A 20,198-nucleotide genomic window follows, 5' to 3' on the forward strand; every position below is an offset into this window, starting at 1 on the left:
ATTGGAATCATAAATAACATATGTGACGCTAATAATAAAGCTGCAGGTTCAGTGTCTGATGTGGAAGGTCTGGTTAGAAAAGCTGCAGGCAGATGTGCTAACATTAGGTCATAAATGAAGAATATTCTGCAGTATAATGAACTGACCTTTGGTTGTATAAGTGGATTTTTCCACTCTCTCCTGACATTTTATGGATCCATACAGTTGTAATAATACATTACTTTCACGCCAGCGTCAAGTGATCATCACCACCCTCTTGGTAAATCTTGTTACATATTTAGGGATGTTGAATATCACATTATATCCCGGCCTGAGGGCTTGTGCAGCACCCTGTGGACACTAGCGCATGGAAGCTGAATGGACACACAGTAACTTAGCATCGATGGCTAAAAAAAGATGAACGTCATCAACCCGGTGCAAAAGATGTACATTTGCTCCGCTCCATGCACACATAATATCCACTAGTTCCATGAGTCTATAGTCATTTCTGCTGGAGTCAGCGAAAAAAAAAAAAAAAAAAAAAAGAAGCAAGGAATTAAGTTTAGGGAGCATAGCGATCAGAGATGAGGAGAGAGAACATGCGTTGCCACGATGGAAGGCGATGAAAGGATAACACGGTCGTCAAGGATGCGAGTAATGAGGACGTGGAGCTGGGGTGCTTTCAGCTTTTGTGCCGCGGCTCAGCCAGATGGAGACACGCATGTTGGTTGTAAAACCTGTGAAACGCGCTCGTAAGCGCACTCTACCTGTGAGGATTGTATCGGTAAATCACGGCACTTTAGCCCCGTCTTAAAAGACGCACGGCAGGAATTAAAGGCGGCGTACGCAGCCCTACGTGATGTATTGCATTCTGTTTGTGCCGCTGTCCTATAGCTGTAATAACTCTGTATTCCTGGAAAAGTAATACGATTTCGGATTGGAAAAAAGACGAGGGGGTCATTGCTCTTTGAGATTGTCAGCTCCTGAGTTATTTTTAATCTAGCCTGCCCGGAACCTTAAGAGGAATTATTTACCATATGATCTTGTTTAGTCGGGCCGTCACCTTCCGTGAAAAATAACCCAATCTCATATGGAGTCAGGTGCCGCGGTCCCCCGGGACCGAGGGCTCCGCTTACAGTTATAAATGAGCTCCTCTCCGCTGCTGATGCTGCTGATTGCACATCTGTAATCTCTGCGCTGCGTGTGACAGAAGACCGGGCCGCCGCTGGAATCGGCTCAGGAGGCAGATTGGTGTCACAAACACTGATATCACACGTTTCTGATCGTATCTTTGCGTTGGATGATTTCCTGCCGCTGCAAGACGGGAGTCGTCCCTGTTTCTGGCAAACTGAAGCATATGTGGTTTAGATTTTTTTTATAATTTATTCACTCCTTGCTGAATCTCCACATTAAGTCTGATTACATTGAATTAATAGTTTTGAATGAACCCTTGAAGCCTTTGCTGACAGGTGATGTGTCTGTTCTCTGCCCTCCCCGTGACCTTGGCTGTCACCGCACTGAATTAAAGCCAGTTAAGGGACGGGAGAGGTGAAAACTGTTAAACATCCCGGCTCAAGCAAGGCGGAGGCTTTCACAGTGATGGACAGGGGAACCGAGACTGTGCGGGAGTGAACAGGATGGAGACGGGCCCACGGCTGGAGATGGAGCGAGCGCGGCAGCTGAACAAAAGACCAACATTATGCACCAAACGATTCAGCACAATCCAACAGAGGTTGGACACGCAGCGCGTTTTTCATGTGCGATGACAGGAATGTCCTACAGAAACTTCACCAAACAGAACTTCTGCACAAAGCCGGGACCGCCAGTAATTACTGAGCCTGCTTCCATGAAGATAGGGTCGCATTTCTCAGCGCCACCAAGTGCCGTGCTGCACAATCTGATGGTGGGACCGGCTGGAAATGAACATTCTCCAATTGATTTTGTTTTCCGCGTCTTGTTCTACTGGTTGAACAGATTGCGTCTGATGAAGAGTCTCCAACTCCTTCTAATCATGATCAATGGGCCGAGTGCATGTAGGTCCAGAATCGGCCTCCGCCTCTGTTAACAGATGTTTGGGAGGACGAGCTCATCCATACATGTCACTACTGTTAAACAGTTATTGAAATCCTTTTCTCAGGCTGAAACACTTTTATCAGCTGTGCTAATCAGGAAGGCCCATCAAATCTCTTGGTACCGTCTGAAATTTGCAACGATTTTTTTTGCTCCTCAGTCGATACAGGGGGTGGAAGTAGTCTGCGCCGTGAAGCGATGCTCCCAGAGGACGCACACGGTACAGTGCAGTAGCTTGGCATCAAGAGCAAACACATAATGCGAAGTGTGTCGGGTGGAGGTGGTTTATGCATTTGCTGAAAATATCCCCCAGGAGCCCGCATTAGAATGTGTGCCAAGCATGGTCCACTGGGAAAGTACCCCAGGGGCCGACCCAGAATATGCTGGAGGGGGTCCAGGCCAGCTGGCAGAGCACTGCATGGGGATCCCACAGGGATGGATGGATGGATGGATGGATGGATGGATGGATGGATGGATGGATGGATGGATGCATGGATGCATGGATGCATGGATGGATGAATGCATGGATGAATGCATGGATCTAAATATTGCACAGGAGAAAGTTAACATGACCACTGATGAAGTGGGTGAGTTAAGTTATGGCCCGGGAGGTGATTATCAGTGCTGATTGCAGAGAGATCTGCAGAATGATGGACGAACACATGGATGGATTCGTCCTGCTGCAGCTCTTTGTAACGTCGCTGTTTAAAAGGCTTCGACATGTGATGGGTTGTGACAATGACTCTGAGTCACGGCGCTTGCAGAGTTTCTAGGAGCTGGAGGGCGTCGTCGGTGGAGCAACACGTTCACAAAGACAGTGCTAAGAGGCTGATGTTCACCATTGTTGTTCAAAATGTCAGCGCGCTACAGTCACATTTCCTATTTGCCACTTGTGATGCGTTCACATTTTGCATCAAAGCATCCAGTGGTTGTGAGGACGCCTTAGTCTGCACCAAACACAGGAACACACTGATTCCTTTATGTTCATTTAGTTTCCTTACATAACTAGCGCTTTCTACAAACCCTGAATGAAGTATTTAGATCGGCTCCATATGCTGCACTTGAAGTGGATGAAAGTATTTTGTCTAGTAGACGACAGAGTTGTCTCTGGATGAGCCAGAGCTCTGCGCTCTGTTAGGACGTTGATGATGCCCCCCCCCCCCCAGCTCCTCTCCCGTGTATATTATCTGCTCACAGCAGACAGAAGAAAGAAGGAAACAGAGACAAATCTGAGCGATACAAGGCATCCACTATAGCGGGAGACAATACGCTGCATAATGCGGCGCTGCATAACATTAGCAGCATACTGTTGGTTGACATGGAGACAACGAGGGGGAGGAAGTGCCAGGGAAGATTGTTTGTGTCATAAAAGTGAACTCGAGCATGAATTCAAGCTCGGAATCTACTACTTATTAATGAAGAATGCGCTAATTAGACGTCTCCTCCCCCGCGCTTTTTCCAGCCAGGGTGGAATTAGGTGACAAGGAGATGGAGTTCAACATTTATTGCCGCACACATAACGAGTAAACAAGTGGCCTCATAACTGCGGTGATACGAAGTCATCAGCTTTTAATACATCCTTTCTGGGAAGACGCCGCGCCGCATCGCTAATCGTCCCCGGGTGCTTTTGGCTGCGAGACAGGATGGAGATCAGGGTTCTTATCGGTCAAACGAGGCACAAGCCTCATTCCTGAGGGGGGGGGGGGCGTGCCGGGAGGGAGATCGGCTTCCCGAACGAGGACGTTGGGGCGCTTCCTCTGAATTGGACCTGGAGGTTTGCGAAGCAGCAGGTGAATACTATTATTACACTATTATTATAAAAGTGTCGTCAAAGACCGGTCTGACTGATCTCTACGGATGCAGCAGGACGGGAAAGCAGCCATTTGTTTGGTTCAAGCGCTAGAAACAAGACGGAGCGAATAACAAAACGTGCAATACACTGTATGTGATTGTTTTCTATATATTTACACTGGCATCTGAGCATTGCAAAGGCAGGTGCAGACAGAAGAAGCGTATTGCATAGAATCAAACACTGTGGCTCGTTTTCCCAGGCTGCCAGCATCACTCCACTAGTGCTGCATTCAACAGACATGTTGTGATCGCGGGTTCGAAATGCTTCGGGTCTCCGGCCTCCGGCTATAATGAACCATTACTGTAAGTCGTAGAGTCTTCGCTCAGGTCTATTAGTCGTCACTCTGTCAGCTCCTGAAGCGCCCCCCGCTCGCCCGGCCCTGGCTGGCAGCAGGCGCCCGCGTGCCAGAGAGAGGCCTCTTCCCCGGCCGGGCCGGCGGTTCTTCACCTGCCACAGCGAGTCGCGCGCGCCGAGCGAGCCTGGCGTGCAGCCAGCCCACTCACTCAGCACATGCCCACTCCACTTCCAGGCCTGCCGGGCCCACACAGACGCTCCCACCAGCCAACTGAGTCTTCACACACCCAGCAGTCAGCCAGTGTAAAAACTGATGAATGTCGTCAGGGTAAGAGGGGAAATCAGCGGCATTAGACATGACACGCAGAGCTACTGACTTTGAGTGGTTGTGCAAACGTGTGTGACTTAATAAATGGTCCATATTTGCATATTTAAGTCTCTTCTGGCTCATTTTTGAGGGTGAACGGGGAGAGTATCAACACTTTATTCAAGCTGAAACACGTCACACATCCGGTGCCTTTGAGAAATGGGACTAAGAAATAATTAACGAGACAACTTCTTCTGAAAAGCCAATTAGGAAACTTTAACTTTTTTGGTTTTTATTACGCTAGTTTTTAATAGTCCATATCATGACTTAGTATTTGTGGTTGTGTCAGTTAATGATGCCGTTAGATTAAATCTGAGATTTATAGCGTTTTTGTCCCCAGAATAAAACTTTTGATGAAGGCTCAAATTTAACTCAAAAAGCAAAAAAGAACATATCAAATATTTATTTTACAAATATTAATAAAAAAATATCAATTTTAAGCCATTTCACATGATGCAGCTGATATCTTCTATGATCCACTATGACTTAAATGCATCGTACAGTCTGTCGCTGAATCCATGTCCAAACACAAATAAGCACATTGTGAGTATTTAACAGAATTTTTTAAAACACCATTTGACACTTCTGGGTGGAAAACAAATTATTTCCTCCGGCTGTCTCAGTTTGCTTCACGCTGACTCACTGTCACACTGTTTGCTGGGATACAGTAAAGCAAGGCTTGCCATTAGTGGGGACTGTGCATAATAACACCTGTGCTTCCCTGTTTTGACAAGTCAGATTTTTCCAGCATGGAGAGAAAGCTCACATTTCCATGCACGCCCACACAGATGTGTTTACTTATTCTAATTAAACCTGGCTTTGCTGTGAGCCCGGGACTTTGTGACAGCTGTGGATCCTTTCCACACTGACACTGCACAATTAAAGGTAAGACAGCTCACGCCGTGTCGGGCTTTTTCATACAAGCAAATGTTACGACAACACAAAACGGAGACTCACTTAATTTGGTACAGTGTGGCTGCAACCGCAGGGCGTTTGTCTTTATTTTTAGCATAATAATGTCAGCTTCCAGACACAGGAACAGCTATTGCATCCCACCGCTGTGGGCGCAATGAGTTGCATTATTGATTAAATTCACTGACAATGACGGCTCAGTATCATTTGCAGTAATTGGCCACAGGGTCGAGCAGTCAGACGTTGGTAGATTGTTTATGACCGTAGATGAATGCACAAGCAGAACTGACCAAGAGGCAGAACTTCATTAAAATACGATAAAAAAAATAATTAGTTTACCACTATACATACAGTTATAATGCATATATACACACACAAACATACATGCATACAGTATACCAATTATGCTTTACATAAGCCAAAAGCTTATTATGTATTGGTGTGAAACATATTCCTTTACATGTGTGCTTCACTCTGGATGCAGCATTAAAATATTGAAACGCCACTTATTTTAGAAATGTACTTATTTCCCCATTTGTTTAAATATGTAGTGTAAAAATACAATAACTGAAAAATCATATTTCATATTTAGTCAGTCTGACTCTTAACTAATACAAGGTCTAGTCAATCTTTGCAATACTGTCACACACAAACAAAGGCAGTTTTGTCTTCAGCACGCGGCCCACGCAACACTAGTTATGTATCAGCCGTCTGAAAGTTAATCACTCACAAATCACTTTTAATCATCAAGCTCAAACTTCACAGCGGCTCCGCAGATCATTGCAATCAGACGACACAGCAGTCATAATTAATTGAATTCATGCTGGAACGTGAGTGGCTCAGCAGCAGAGGTGGACGTAGCGAACGTGTGGAGGTGAGAGGGACCTTCACCGTCTCTGCTCCTTGTGAAAATGACTTATTTGCATGAAGATCCTTAGACAGACGCATAATGCACCGCACTTCACTGTCTCCTTTCGTATGAGGTGTTAACACGCTGTGAATAATAAAAGCAACCGTAGGAGCAAACAAGCATCTGGCGATGTTATAAAGTGGAGGTGCTGGAACACACATGGTTCTGGGTTCAGACCGGGCGTCCCACTTCTTTGTCCTCGTCAGAGAACGCAAACAGCTGGCTCGCACTGGAACGGGGTTATCGTGCGTGTGGCTTTAGTGGAACACGCAGATGTGACACACCACCGCACAAGTACTTTGTTGATACTCCGGAGTGGAGCAGCTGTTGTTGGAGCGGTTTCTCCCAGACTCAAGTTTTCTCATTAATATTTGAATTTGTGCCAGTGCTGTCAGAGAAGCCACGGAGGCTTTTTGTTTAATATATGATTCATGTTAAGTGAGATATGACCTATTGCTGTTAAAGTAGCCCCAGGCATGTCTAAAGCTTCTTTATATGTGGTGTTTTTGGTTTGTCTGATGCTATATCCTAATATTTAGCTTTAATTCTGACATATCAAGCTTAATTATACACTTAGATGCCCTCTTCACTTCTTCAAGGTGCAAATTGGGAGCTCGGTGGAGCACACTGTGGAGATATTGAGCCTGAAATATCTGATGGAGCCTATTCATTAGTATGTTTCCCAGCATTTTAATCCTGGAGATTCAGACCCAAGGTCACCATGGTAACAGTGAGTGCTGTTTAATACCACAGCAAACAGTCTTTAAACTGATCTGCTGTCAAAACAAGTTTCTTTACCTTCTTCAGAATAAACCCAGTGGCTTATGGGTTGAATGCTGCAGTACGGTACAGACGACCATCAGGCATTCACTGAAAACACTCAGAATGAAGACTAAATCTTTAAAAGTGTTGATGTTTGGTCTCGGTAGAATTTTAAGGATGATAATTTGATAGAGCCAAACCAAAGCCTTTCAAATGAAACATGCTTTGCTTCATAAATGTTCATGTCCTGTTCTATTAGACTGTTACCATGGAAACAACTACAATATAGAGGAAACAAGTGTGGGAACATGGGGGAGTGCTTAATTGTTATTTATGTATTGCCCACATATGTGCACATAATAGCCACTCAGGCTGGGCTGCAGTCATTTACCCAAATGCCTCCAAATGATGCACTTCCCGTTAAAGGCTTTGCAAATGTGTCATTTTGAATTTTTAAGTACTCCAAACAGATAATAGCGACAGCCGCACACATACAATATGAAGTAACGACCTTCAGTCAGTAAGTGTTTTAACAGATAGCTTCTTATTAAGAGGCCTCGCGTGCTGTAATTTAAAACCCCAAAAGTCCTTAAAGTTGTGTTTACAGTATATGGAGCCACACAATGGTGTGTGTGTGTGTGTGTGTGTGTGTGTGTGTGTGTGTGTGTGTGTGTGTGTGTGTGTGTGTGTGTGTGTGTGTGTGTGTGTGTGTGTGTGTGTGTGTGTGTGTGTGTGTGATGGCCCATCAGGACATGGAGAGGTTGTTGATGGGGATTACTCGGCTATACAGCGATGGGTCAGCTCCTCAGGGAGCTTTAGTTTAATTAAAGACAGTGCTCATTAACTCATCAGTTCTCCACCTACAGTACTGTGGCCTTTTCATATCAACACTGGATTGTTCTGCAGGGGATTGTGGGCCCAGTAAATGGATAACTAGATGATGATGCTGTGTATTTTTCCCTAATGGAGAAGACATTTGTTCTGTTTTACTACTAATACCAGTACAACCACTGACAAAAATAATAATAATAATATGGAATATATTGCATTGGTTTGTATGATGCATTGTAAAAACGAAAAGCTGCAGAACATGAGGGAACAGACTGACTTAATGGTTGTTGCTGCAAACAAGCGGCAGCCTTTCACAGCCCAGGTTTTTCTACCGCTCCAATCTGCTGTATGTCAAGGTTTTATGTGTTTTCTTGCCTCTGACTCCACATTCCCCTCTTCATTTCTCTCTGCAGGACGGTAGTTGGACACAGAGAGCCGTTACCCGATGATAGCAAAGACAACATCACCATTTTTACCCGAATCCTAGACAGGCTGTTGGATGGATATGACAACAGGTTACGTCCTGGACTGGGAGGTAAGAGAGAGCGCGGCTAAATCAGAGGCACCTCCAGGGAAAGACTGTTTACTGTCTCACTGAAAGGAGAGCACAGCTATTCAACAAAGGAACAATGAATCAGAGGCATTAGGCGAGTTATAATGATATGATGCCATCATTTTTACTTACTTACTCATTTATATTGCCGATATAAAAAACAAATTAATTTGCTGGAGAATAAATGCAGAGAGTGCATCCGTCTCTTCTGCAAACATACAGACAGACCAAGACCGTACAGAGACCAGCATCCTTTGTGCAGCCACATTATGGACATTCGCCTTCCCCAGGGTGGAGGTCTTTGTTCAATCATGCCCAAATGGCCAATAAACACATGTCAGAGGAAATTCCTGTAATTGATGCTATTTCATCCAAACATTCATTCCCCTCTAGGATGACAAGTCGCATGACAGCAAGCCCACTTGCTCAGGCAAGCTCTGCTATTTCCCAGGCAGCCGGTTATAATGGTCATTCTGCCCCGCTGCTCGCTGCTAACGCTACGAGCGAGGCCCGCGGGCCGCGGCCCCGCCGGGCGCCGTGACCCGGGCGCTGCGGCGGCAGCCGGGGGTCCGGAGCCGCGGGATTTTCATGTCGTACCCGCCGTTCGTACAGAGGGTCACGCCTCCAAGGGCGAGGAGTCAGCGGAGCCGGGGCTCAGAGCCGTGTACCGTGGGCAGCAGTGATTGAATGAGTTATGCGTGGTGCAGTGGAAACAAGCTGTTTTCTCCAGCGGGCCTTGGAGGTGATACAGGCTGCACTGACAGCAGAGAGATGTTTCCACGCAGGAAACACAGGCTGGCTCACAGCGCAGACACCCGCCCATGCTAGTTCATGTTACATGACTTATTGCGGTCGGATAGCGGCACAGCGAGTCATTCTGCACTGCAGGTGAATTTAAATCAATCCTCACAATCCGCTGTGAAATTACAGGCCTGCCGCTTCGGGACACGCCTCCTCCGCGTAACCCTCGCGCTGCCTCAAAGTCAAAGGCTTCTACCAATCTTCCCTCCGTTCGCCACCTATATGCCCCACTACCCACGGCTCCGGGGAGAAAGTGCCGTGTGGGAAAAAAAAAAACCTCAGACAAATAGATTGCAGAGGAACCGTAGAAAAAGCATTTAATTTCATTTTTAGTCGCATCTATTAGCTCTGCCCCTGTGCTCTGGTGGATTGCTGTAAACAGGAACAGGGCGACTCCTTCTGCTCCCTCGCCTTTCGCCCGCCATGCAAACTGCTGACTTGGTGTTGTGATAATCACATATTTGTGAGAGCTCTTTGTGTCACGGGAATGATTAATGTGGAAGACGATCTCCCCTCTCGTGGGGGCTCTTTTCCAGGGGGTTGGAGGCTTCACCCGTGGGTGGTCGCTCAGATCTGGGACACAGTTAGAGCTTAGGAGCTGTTCACTTTCCGAGCAAAGCCTCATCGCTCTCCGGTTGTTGCGCCGCTGGGAGCAGCTATTTGTCTCGCCAACAGCCCCAGAGCCTGTTTTACACACTTGCCCCCGAGGAGCTGATTCAGCCCACAACGAAGAGGGCAAATGTTGATATGTCACAGCTTTCACGTCACGTATGGTCCTGTTTAAAACTCCACGCTGATCAGATTGAGGATCCAGCGACTACCCACGAATTACTGCGTTATAATGCAATAATGTGCAATGATACATGTAATTGTAATTAAGAGGAATTTACAGAACATAGCAGCCCTGTAACGGGCAGATTCCTGCCACAATAGGCTGCATCGTGTCTAATGTGATTATAATGTGTGTATAGAACTGGGTAATGGCAACAAACTGTGACCATTATTTGAATAAAAACACACACACACCCACATCCTCGCTGCTGAGGTGCTGCATTCTATTCCCCAGCCAGTCGTCCCTAAGGGACTGTTAAATGTTTTTTGGGAAGGCTAACTCAAATTATCGCGGGTCAGAGGGGCTGTTCCCTCCGCCACAGACGCAGACTTGGGCCTGGCCCAGAGCACATTTTCACGCTGTGCTGGACAGAAGTAGCCGGAGCCGAACAAAAGTAGTTCCACCGAGCGAAAGACGCTGCACAGCATCTGCGAAGTCGCCCGGAGCGGAGTTGAATAAGCGTCCGCTTGGGCCAGATAATCCAGCAATAGTACAATTTACAAGATGTCTGATTGTGTTCAGCCGCATTATGCATGTAAGGCCGCACCTTATGGTGCATGGGCAATTACATCACTTTGACAAAAAGCAAAGCAAAGTATTCCTCTAACTGCTTAGTCAAACACCGACAGGCCGACTTCGGCTCCGTGTATCCAGACGATCAGCGCGACAAGGACGGGGCTGAGGCGAAGCTGTGTGCACAGACTGCAGCGTGATGTCTTGTGTTCCGTGTCGTCTCTTTCCTCAGAGAGCGTGACAGAAGTAAAAACAAACATCTACGTGACCAGTTTTGGCCCAGTGTCAGACACAGATATGGTGAGTATGCTCTCTGCTTCTTCTCCCCTCCTTCCTTCCTCTCATCATCTCCATGAATCATCAAATGACGTGTTTTCTATCCACATTTATTTAATTATGACCGGAGAACATTTGTCAGCTTGGTTTCATGCGACTGTGAACCTCCTCAACAGAATTGAATCGTAGCTCTGCACATCCTTCATGAGTTAACAAACCCTAATGCAGCGTTCATCACCTCTTTATTTGGTGATTTATGCAGCTTGTTTGGTTATTAACAACGTCAGATTAGCTCTCTTAGTTTCAGGTATCGTTTAGATGCAGCGTTTCACCATATGTGGAGCAGGTTATGTTTAAACCTCCAACAGAACAGCTTCACTTTCACTATTATCAACAGCAACACTCCACAAACATCCATTTAGTGCAGATGGTAATAAAATTACAGGCCCAATTATGATCAGAGGCACTATTTATGTTTTTGCTGTTTTGGTTTCCATCAATTAGCCTTTTAAGTTAATGCATTTGCATCAGTGAACAGAGCATGCTGTTAATACACACGACTCGAGATTTGCTGATCACTCTGCATTTGATACAGCGGCGGTTTGCAGCTACAAACGTCGTTTGGAACATTTGCACCGCGTTTGCTTCAAAACAAGGATTTATATTTGCCCCTAAGCTGATCTGAATAGACCTTCCCTGCCCTTGTGAATGCATGGCATGCTAACAGTAATGGAGTGTGCTTCATCCCTTTCAGCGGAGGCCACCTTTGGGTTCTCCAGAGACCCAGTTCTGGCCCCCTGATCCTTTACTCTCTTCACATGCTCCACTTGTTAGCGTCATGAATCAGTGGCACAAAGCAGACACCACAATCAGTGGCATATTTGGCTGCGCAGGCCATGGCGACACGCTGGTGGGTCACAGTTAGCGAGGTCACAGCAGGAGATTTCTGTCTGCTATCGGAGTCCACACAGCCCCATTTTGTCCTCAGAGCAGTGTTCACTGTCCTCACATGTGGAGACACATCATCATCCTATTGATTTTACTTTCTGTTTGCTTGTAATGCTGCCTTCCCCTTCTCCAAAGGCTCTAGAACCCTGCATTAAAGCAGCAGGAAGCAGATGCTTCCTGCTGCTGATGACACATGTGTCATCAGATGCTGATGACACATGTTTTTATTTCAGTATTGTAAAACAGCAACCTTTGTTATTTTCGTATTTCTATTATTTCGGCCACGGAGCAGAAATCTGCCACACAGGCTACATTTTCTGCAGTCAAATCATTTTTTTTCCTTACATAAGTCCAAAATGTATTGCAGTTCAGTTTAGGTCTGCCTTCTCGGAGATTCACTGCTCATTTTCCTTTACACTCCAATTACTTCCCCCCATTAAGTGGCACGTTCCCAAAGGTAGAGTGCGTTGCAGAGCTATTGTATGAGAGTGCATGGGAAAAGAAAATGTTGGTCACAGATGAGCAGTAAGAGATGGGGCCCTTTAAGCAGAGGAGGTAGTGAGTGGACGGCGCTGACGATTATACAGTACAGTGAGCAAATGTGGACAGTAGGCTGCACTAAATAATAAGGTCTTGACTCTGGACTTTAATAAAGAATGGCCTGAATTGCTGAAACTGGTGCCTGGTTCTGAAAAGGAGGGCGCCCTGTGAGGGCGAGTGGCCGGGACGGTGGCTCAGTTTTCCCTTTTCAATCTGCAGAATAACAAGGACTGAGGCTTTGAGCCTGGCCAGGTTTCCACATGCAGATATGCACGTCTCGGACTCCGGGGGAAGGTATTTTCAGGATATTCGTAAAGTACAGTCGAGTACTCGGAGACACTCCGCGCCAGTGATGCAACCGTACAGTGGGTCAGGGTCGCGCGATCGCGTTTTCTGGTTCACAGGTTTCCAGGCTCCCGAGTTCAGAGCGAGTTGGATGCATTATTCGAGTGTGTGGCAGGGCCTTAAAGTATGGAGCGCTGCAGTAAACAGTCCCGGGAAACAAAAGCACGGCCCCGTTTTCTAGGTCACTTATAGGAAATGACCAATCCTGGAGGTACTTCAGACACAGCAAGAAGCTTTTAAGTCATTTTCTTGATGCGTGTTCAGTTCTGGAGACCTTGAATCTGGTGATCCATCACACAGTTACATCCCACATGCACTGTAGCCTGACTCACGCCAACGTAGAAATGGGGTCAGCTGATAAAGTGAAAGCGAATACGTCAACAACGTCAGGCATTAATGACTCTGAAGCAATAAAACGCTATTTATCCAACTGAAGACTTCTGAATGGGGCACATTTATTCCAAAGCACAAGTGTAAGTGTCAGACACGTTGCGTTCACCCCGGAACAGGCACAGTTTGGTTGATAAAGAGCACAGTACGCATCCTGGCAATAAAAAGCCTAATAACCCACACCGGGGAGGCTCACACTGTGTTATTCATTAGAATATGAGGGAAAACACTTAACTACATTAACTACAGGTGATCTAGAAGCCACTGTGCTTAGCAATGATATTAAAAGCCACTAGAAGAGGTCAGGTCAGTGTTTCAGTGTGATTACCTGACTACAGTCCAACCCATTCAATATTTAATGCATCCATCGGAGGACACGTTACTTGTGGTTTAGTGGAGAACTTCAGTCGTTCGCCCAGTGGTGCAGCTCGGTGAGAAGTCGCAGCGTCACCACACGACGGCAGGCGTTCGCCTCCAACAGTCGAATAAATATCTGAAACGGCTTTTTATGGCAAGTCAAACATTTGCTTGTCGCCAGGCTCGCTGCGGAGCGTCGCGGGAAATGTGGAGCACTGGACGCTTGGAGGAACTGTTAAAACTGAAAGCTTCCTCCGCCGATACCCACGGCGCCTCACCCTTTATGTTGTGTGCATCTACTGGTCCAATTACCCATCTCTCTGTGTTCAAATGGCCCAGAAACGTCAGCCTCTCCCACACCCTGAGGCCCACTTCTTCAGCCTTCGCTCGGACCCCAGTGCACCACATCTGCCTCCGGTGTCCCACTATCAGTTACTAGAAAAGGCAGCTAACGGCGTCATCGGAGCGACGCTCCAAACATTAGGTCTTTTGAAGTCTTGTCTGATTACAATTTTGCGCCCGACCCAGAGTGTGGGTTCTGATCCCAAGGCCGATCTCTGCTAAGCGGGCTGTGTTTTTCCTGCTGCCGCCGCTCGTCCGCCCCTGCTTCTGTCCCAGTGAATGTCTCGTCTCATTCACGTGTACGCGGCGTCACGGCCGTTTGACAGCCCTGATGACGGGGTGATAGTTGCGCGAAAGCCTGGGACCTCCAGCGCAGCAGTGTTCGGGACGTTTGAAATTTGGATTCAGCCTTTGTTCAGCATAAGAACACTGATTCAGGATTGTTGGGAAAGTATAAGTTAAAAATCAGCCCTTTCCGTCGGCGTGCGGTCACGATGTTCACTCCTGTCACAGTGAGTCATGTGCATTGTGGGGAACATAAACGCAGAGGAGGCCCAGCGTTTGTGCAGCCTGAGGATGAACATGCTTTATGGCTGCAGTTTGTTGCTTTTGTTGAACGGACACATATATCAAAAAAAATCATATAACTTAATGTGGTGAAGAAAGGCTCCGTGCTCAGCATATTTAGTCTGAATAAAGGGGCAGTAACAGTTTAGTCAACAATGCAGTATATAGAAATAGTAAAAGTGAAGTGTGTTTTATTTTATTTTTTTTAGTCTTAACTATGATCTTTCTGTGACGTTGTATCTGATTAATCCGTCTAGTAACAGGTCTTGCTTTTTACACGTATTGACCCCCATCACCTGCTTTGACGTCACTGCAGCAGCACTTGCGCTGAAATGACCTTTTCCTCGAAGTGTTCACAAATGCTCCGGCGTAGGATGAAGGCTTTTTAACCGTCCGTTTCACCCCACCAGCTCAAACGCGGGCCTGTCCTCAGTTGATTGATTGGAAACATTCCGGGTTTGTTTCCCACACAGAGAGTGAGCTGTTATTTTCAGCGCAAATTAAAACAAAAAAAGAAAAAGCCGACGTCTCCTTAGGAACTCATCAGTCCATCCGTCTCTCTGGACGGAGGACACACATCAAGTCCTCACACGTTCCATCCTCTTTTTTGAGAACCGGATGCATCATCAATTAAAGCATCAGCTGGGCTCACGCTTCAAAACAGGCCTGCGCCGGTTGATTACTTTTGCGGAACCAGACTTTAGCGTCTGAGGAGCGCTAAAGCGGCATTTACGCCCGCGAGCCGGTGAAGGCTGGAGATAATTGGACGCAGTGTGAGATTCACGACTCCCGGCGCATCTCTCGCGGGTTACACTCCCATCAGGCGAAGGTGAGCGGCGGACGAGAAGCGGAGCGAGAGAAAATAATTGACAGCGGGAGAGCTGGAAGGACTAGTAATTAAGACATTAATCAATCTAATCATTACGATTCCCAGGGTGAAGTGCAGAGGAGCCGGGTCAAATTGGTGCGCTGCCTGCACCAATTGGTTTGTATCGTTATCACAGCGGCCAATCAGAGGTTCGCTCCTGCCCCGCTGTCAAACGCAAAGCCGCCTAATATACATCACGGGCTGCGTTCCTGCGCGATAAACCGGGGATGCGTCTCACCCGCTTATTAGAATATCTTGTCAGCGGACGCTGAATCAATCCGCGCCGCTAATGCGGACGCGGCCGTAAAAGATGGCAATCTGCGTGAAGGATCGTCAACGCGTGAGAGCGCGAGGCGATAATTCAGCACGCGGGGACCTGACATTAGCGCCGACGACTTGTTTTTGTCATCAGTATCTCTCTGTGACGCACCTGGAGAAATTGCGGCTCATGCGTTGGACGTGACGTCATAACCAAACGTTTAGCATTTATTAATGAACCCATTAGTTCAAGATAAAAAGCTGCATTAATATTCCATCAGATATCAGACGCAACCTTCCTGTCTGGACTCATTTAGCCCCGTCTGCTGAACATCCTACCTGAACGTCCATCTCACTTTGCCTCATTTCCTTTTATTCCTCTCATTTACACTTAATGGCCGCCTCTCTCCCTTTTGAGACGCGTTCTTTGCGGGCCTCTCACCCTCGTTCGTTCTCTCGTCTTAGAAAAAAATCCCGTGATTTTTTCCCGATTATGCGTGAAACCATATATTTAAAAGATTCGCTTTTAGCAAACGCAGCTTTTAAATCGCGACTTCTGATGAAACGCCAGGCGACGCGTTCAACGACGCTCGCTTTCTAACGCGGAGCGGCATTAGCATTCGTCTAAAGACGCGCTTGTGTTCGCCTGATGAATGTAAATCCAATATTGATTCTCTTTTCGAATATGTGGTGGTCCTCGTCGAGCCCTTGGGGAAATAACGGGCTCTTTAGCTATTAAATGCCCCGTCGTTTTCCCCAACCAGGCGCTAAGTGTGTTTACCAGCTCCTGCTAAGGTGGGTGATAATACTCTATAAGCCTGTCATGATCCTTTTTAGCCTGACAGTCTTTATTAATCGTTCATCTAAAACAACATTAATTGTAGCAGGCTGAAGTCATATTCAGAATTATTGTTTCGTGCAGCCCTGGATATGAATCATTCATATGCTGTTTAATTATGTCGTTTTCTAAGTGAAAGATACATAAGTAGAATAACTGTATGTGCGTATAAAAGGACTGTGAGGAGAGATCCACGGGTCTATTCGTACTACTGGCAAACGCATTTCCGCGGCTGCAGTTATTAAACCGACGCGTGCGCGCGCGCGCATTCGGGCTCTGCTGTGGCGTGGAAGCTCCACTCCGTCTCCTCTGTCAAGGAGGAATCAATCAGCGCGTCCCTGGAGGAACACCAGCTGGCATCCGAACTGATTGTGCCACTTGGCCTTGAGCTGAGAATAACGGCGTGTTTCCCGCACTCCCGGATTTCAATCTTCAAATGAATTTGCCGCGTTTACAGCAGATTTCTGTCAAAGGCAAACAAACACCTGATGGATTGACTTGAATGTTATACTGTATTCAGCGCTGGTGTGAAACAAAGCCCATAAAATATTTGTGGGTAGAACAGACTTTCTGTATTTAAAAATTAGCACAAATTATTGTTACATTTTACTACATTTTTATTTCCTTTTCGTCTTTACACGTGGATCTGTATCTGTCTAATTAAAGCATCGGGGGCTTTAGGGACACCTGTTTGTCCCCGCTGGCTTTTCTCCGCCAGCTCTCCGCGGCTTTTATTATCAGCGCCGTTGCAGGGACGGATGCTGCGTAATTGTCTTATGATCCCACCGCGCGCCGGGCCTCGGGGAGGTCAAACCACATCAATTAACCGGCGTCCGTCCTGCGCCGTTTAGACGCGCCCCGGTGATGTGTTGCTCTGAAGCCGCGCACGTCTCCTGCTGGGGACAATAGCCTCCCGTCGCTAAAGCTGCTGAGAAATAACATCATCCATTTTTCACCCAGGAAGCAGCCTGTTACAGTTCAGTGGCGAGCGCCGCAGCCCGTTCACCGGTCGCACAAAGGGAATTAGGGGGAAACGCGCATGCGGGGCTCTTATTGATCACCAATAAAGCCCAGTGTTGCGTGAGATACATCTGGGTCTGTTAGAAACAGCTGCGCTCAGTCTGCACAGCCTCTGTACGGTGCTGATGAGGGAAGACCGTTGCTAGGACACCGTGCCCTATTCAACGGATAATGCAAAACAAATTCCTTTTGACTGGGTCCTTCCTGCTTTCGGTTTATTTTATTTAGTCTTCCACAGAAAGACTGTTGAACATTAATAAGGCGTGAAACTGGTGTATTTCAAGGTGTCTTGGTGGGTGGCTCCGTATTTTCCATATTTATAGGGCTAAAAGCCAGACGGATTACCTCTGTGTAACCAGTACGCCGTCCCAGCTGTGTAAACCGTTATCTCGCCAACTAATCCGCCATAATCTCCTCCCCTCAGGAGTACACCATCGACGTCTTCTTCCGTCAGAGCTGGAGAGACGAGCGGCTCAAGTTCGACGGGCCCATGCAAGTTTTGCCTCTGAACAACCTCCTGGCCAGCAAGATCTGGACGCCCGACACCTTCTTCCACAACGGGAAGAAGTCCGTGGCCCATAACATGACCACTCCCAACAAGCTGCTGAGGCTCGTGGACAACGGCACGCTCCTCTACACCATGAGGTCAGCCGCGCTTTGGGTCGAAACAGAGCTGAAGCTAGGCAAATGTGTAAATGATGTGTGTAGCACTTTGAAGTTTCATTGAAAAACTACAGTCCTGCAGCCGAGGTCACACGTATCCCACAAACACAGATATGCAACTAAAGGAGCAGCAGAAACACTGAACGATGTGCAAAAAAACGCTCCTGGAATCTAGTGGGTGCAACAATCAGCCTGCGTGTCACTCAGCCTTTCAGCAGGGCACCGTGGAGAAATGTTTTTATAATGCTCACCCACAAGGTCACTATTGATTTTCGAGGGCGAGGCTGGAGTCTCACTTTGTGGTCACACTCGAGTGGCTGTGATGTGGCGGCTGCTCTGCCAAGGTCAGAACGCGATGGGAGCTCCGGTGGAGCACTACAATGTTGTGTTTACATGGCCAGGTGGATGTGTGGCCAAATGACGCGTAGAGGATGGATGGACAGATTTTCATTTTGTGTTCCATTACTTAGTCCAAACGCGTGCAAGTTTTTACAATGATGACACTGAAATCCATGAAACATGTGACTCTAATGAAGTGAATTACAGTGACATGTTTTCCTGTGCGTCCGTTCATCCTGATGGGGGTCTCCAAGGTACTGGAGGGGGACCCAGCTGTTTTGCAAATGGGAACTGGTCATATAAGCAGTAACGTTTGCTAGCACAGACGTCCTGGATGCCCAGAGAAGCCAGTTGTGCATTAACACATGGTCTATAAAAGCTGGAGCGATGTTCCAGTGACCCATTTTGTGGCGTAACTCCATCCATCGCAAGGTTGCTGCTTTGTTTGAACTTTTAGTAAGAGAGAGTGGAAAGTAAGTTACTTCTTCGAGCCTACATTTTTAACCTATCCAGATCTATCAAAATGTGCTTGGTCTTATGCAACGTGTGTCATGAAGTGTCCCTCTGCCCCCCTCAGGTTGACCATTCATGCTGAGTGCCCCATGCACCTGGAGGATTTCCCCATGGATGCACACGCCTGTCCTCTGAAGTTTGGAAGCTGTAAGTCAGTCCAGATGTTCAAAAGACATAATAGTTTTGTATAAACCCCCGCGTTTGTTGTTCTCTGCAGGTGTTTCCTGTCCAGTGAAAACGTCAGATGACTCACCTTAGCTGTACTGTAGGAGTGGGATACTGAGGGGAAATGTCACACTTTGATGGTTGTTTCTAGCAACAGTAGCAAACTGGAGAGTTTCTGTGATAAAAGGAGCCATAGACAGGTTTTATTGCTGCAACATATTTAATATATTTATGTTTTTCAATTTGATGTAAGACTGGACACTGTCATCAATATGTAAACATGAATGGAGGGAGTAGAAAAGAAGCTGGTGCAGATTCATAAATCTGATTAATAAAAGCAGAACCGGCCTCATGTGTCTATGAGTTTCTGTGTAGATGCGCCGTGAATCTATGTTAGTTCTAATCTTTGGTGTTTTTCCTCTCTGTTGTTCAGACGCGTACACCAACAATGAGGTGATCTACCTGTGGACGCAGGGAGACGAGAAGTCTGTGTCCGTGGCCGAGGACGGCTCCAGGCTCAACCAGTACGACTTACTGGGGCATGTTATTGGCAAAGAAACCATCAGTTCCAGCACAGGTAACTGTTTTTCATGATGGTGCGTCACATTTTGATTCACCAAACTCCGGTTTCATGAGAAAACCGGAGGTCAGTGGAAAAAAAACAAGAGGATAATGAAACAAAATATTTAGTTAACCGCTGAAATTCTGATCTGACTTATACTGACACTGTGTGTTTAGAATGCTGCACTTCACCCAGTCATTTCCACTCATTTCATTTTAAAAATAGCTGGTATTAGGTATTAGCATATTTATAGAGATAAAACCAAGAGGTACCAAAGGTGAAAGTCTTATTTCCATGTTGTTTTGGACTTTGCCTCTGTCTATTGAAGCAGCTTCTCCTGAGGCTCTGATGGGTTTAAAGCATTAAATAAATAAGGGTTGCTTGAAATGTCATTTTTATTCTTAAGACTTAGAGCTTCGTACTAGTTTCATGAAAGACCTGAGTAGTGACAATAACATAAGTAGAAAATGCCTGATACTTCACCAGTGTGAAGGCCGTGTGCTTTGTTGTTCCACCATTCACTCCAAACGC

General features: G+C 46.7%; 1 protein-coding gene across 2 annotated transcripts in view; it reads left to right on the forward strand.

Annotated features, from left to right (window-relative positions):
* Window positions 1–20,198, forward strand: part of gabra3 (gamma-aminobutyric acid type A receptor subunit alpha3) — a 53,640-nt gene that overhangs the window by 21,474 nt on the left and 11,968 nt on the right. For both annotated transcript variants that reach the window (XM_029173318.3, XM_029173317.3), the window contains exons 3-7: window positions 8,391–8,512; window positions 10,909–10,976; window positions 17,850–18,070; window positions 19,005–19,087; window positions 19,539–19,682. In XM_029173318.3, coding sequence (XP_029029151.1) covers window positions 8,391–8,512; window positions 10,909–10,976; window positions 17,850–18,070; window positions 19,005–19,087; window positions 19,539–19,682 — 638 coding nt within the window. The remainder of the gene's footprint in view (window positions 1–8,390; window positions 8,513–10,908; window positions 10,977–17,849; window positions 18,071–19,004; window positions 19,088–19,538; window positions 19,683–20,198) is intronic.

The sequence above is a fragment of the Betta splendens genome, chromosome 14 (assembly GCF_900634795.4).
Source record: "Betta splendens chromosome 14, fBetSpl5.4, whole genome shotgun sequence".
NCBI classification, from domain to species: Eukaryota; Metazoa; Chordata; class Actinopteri; order Anabantiformes; family Osphronemidae; genus Betta; species Betta splendens.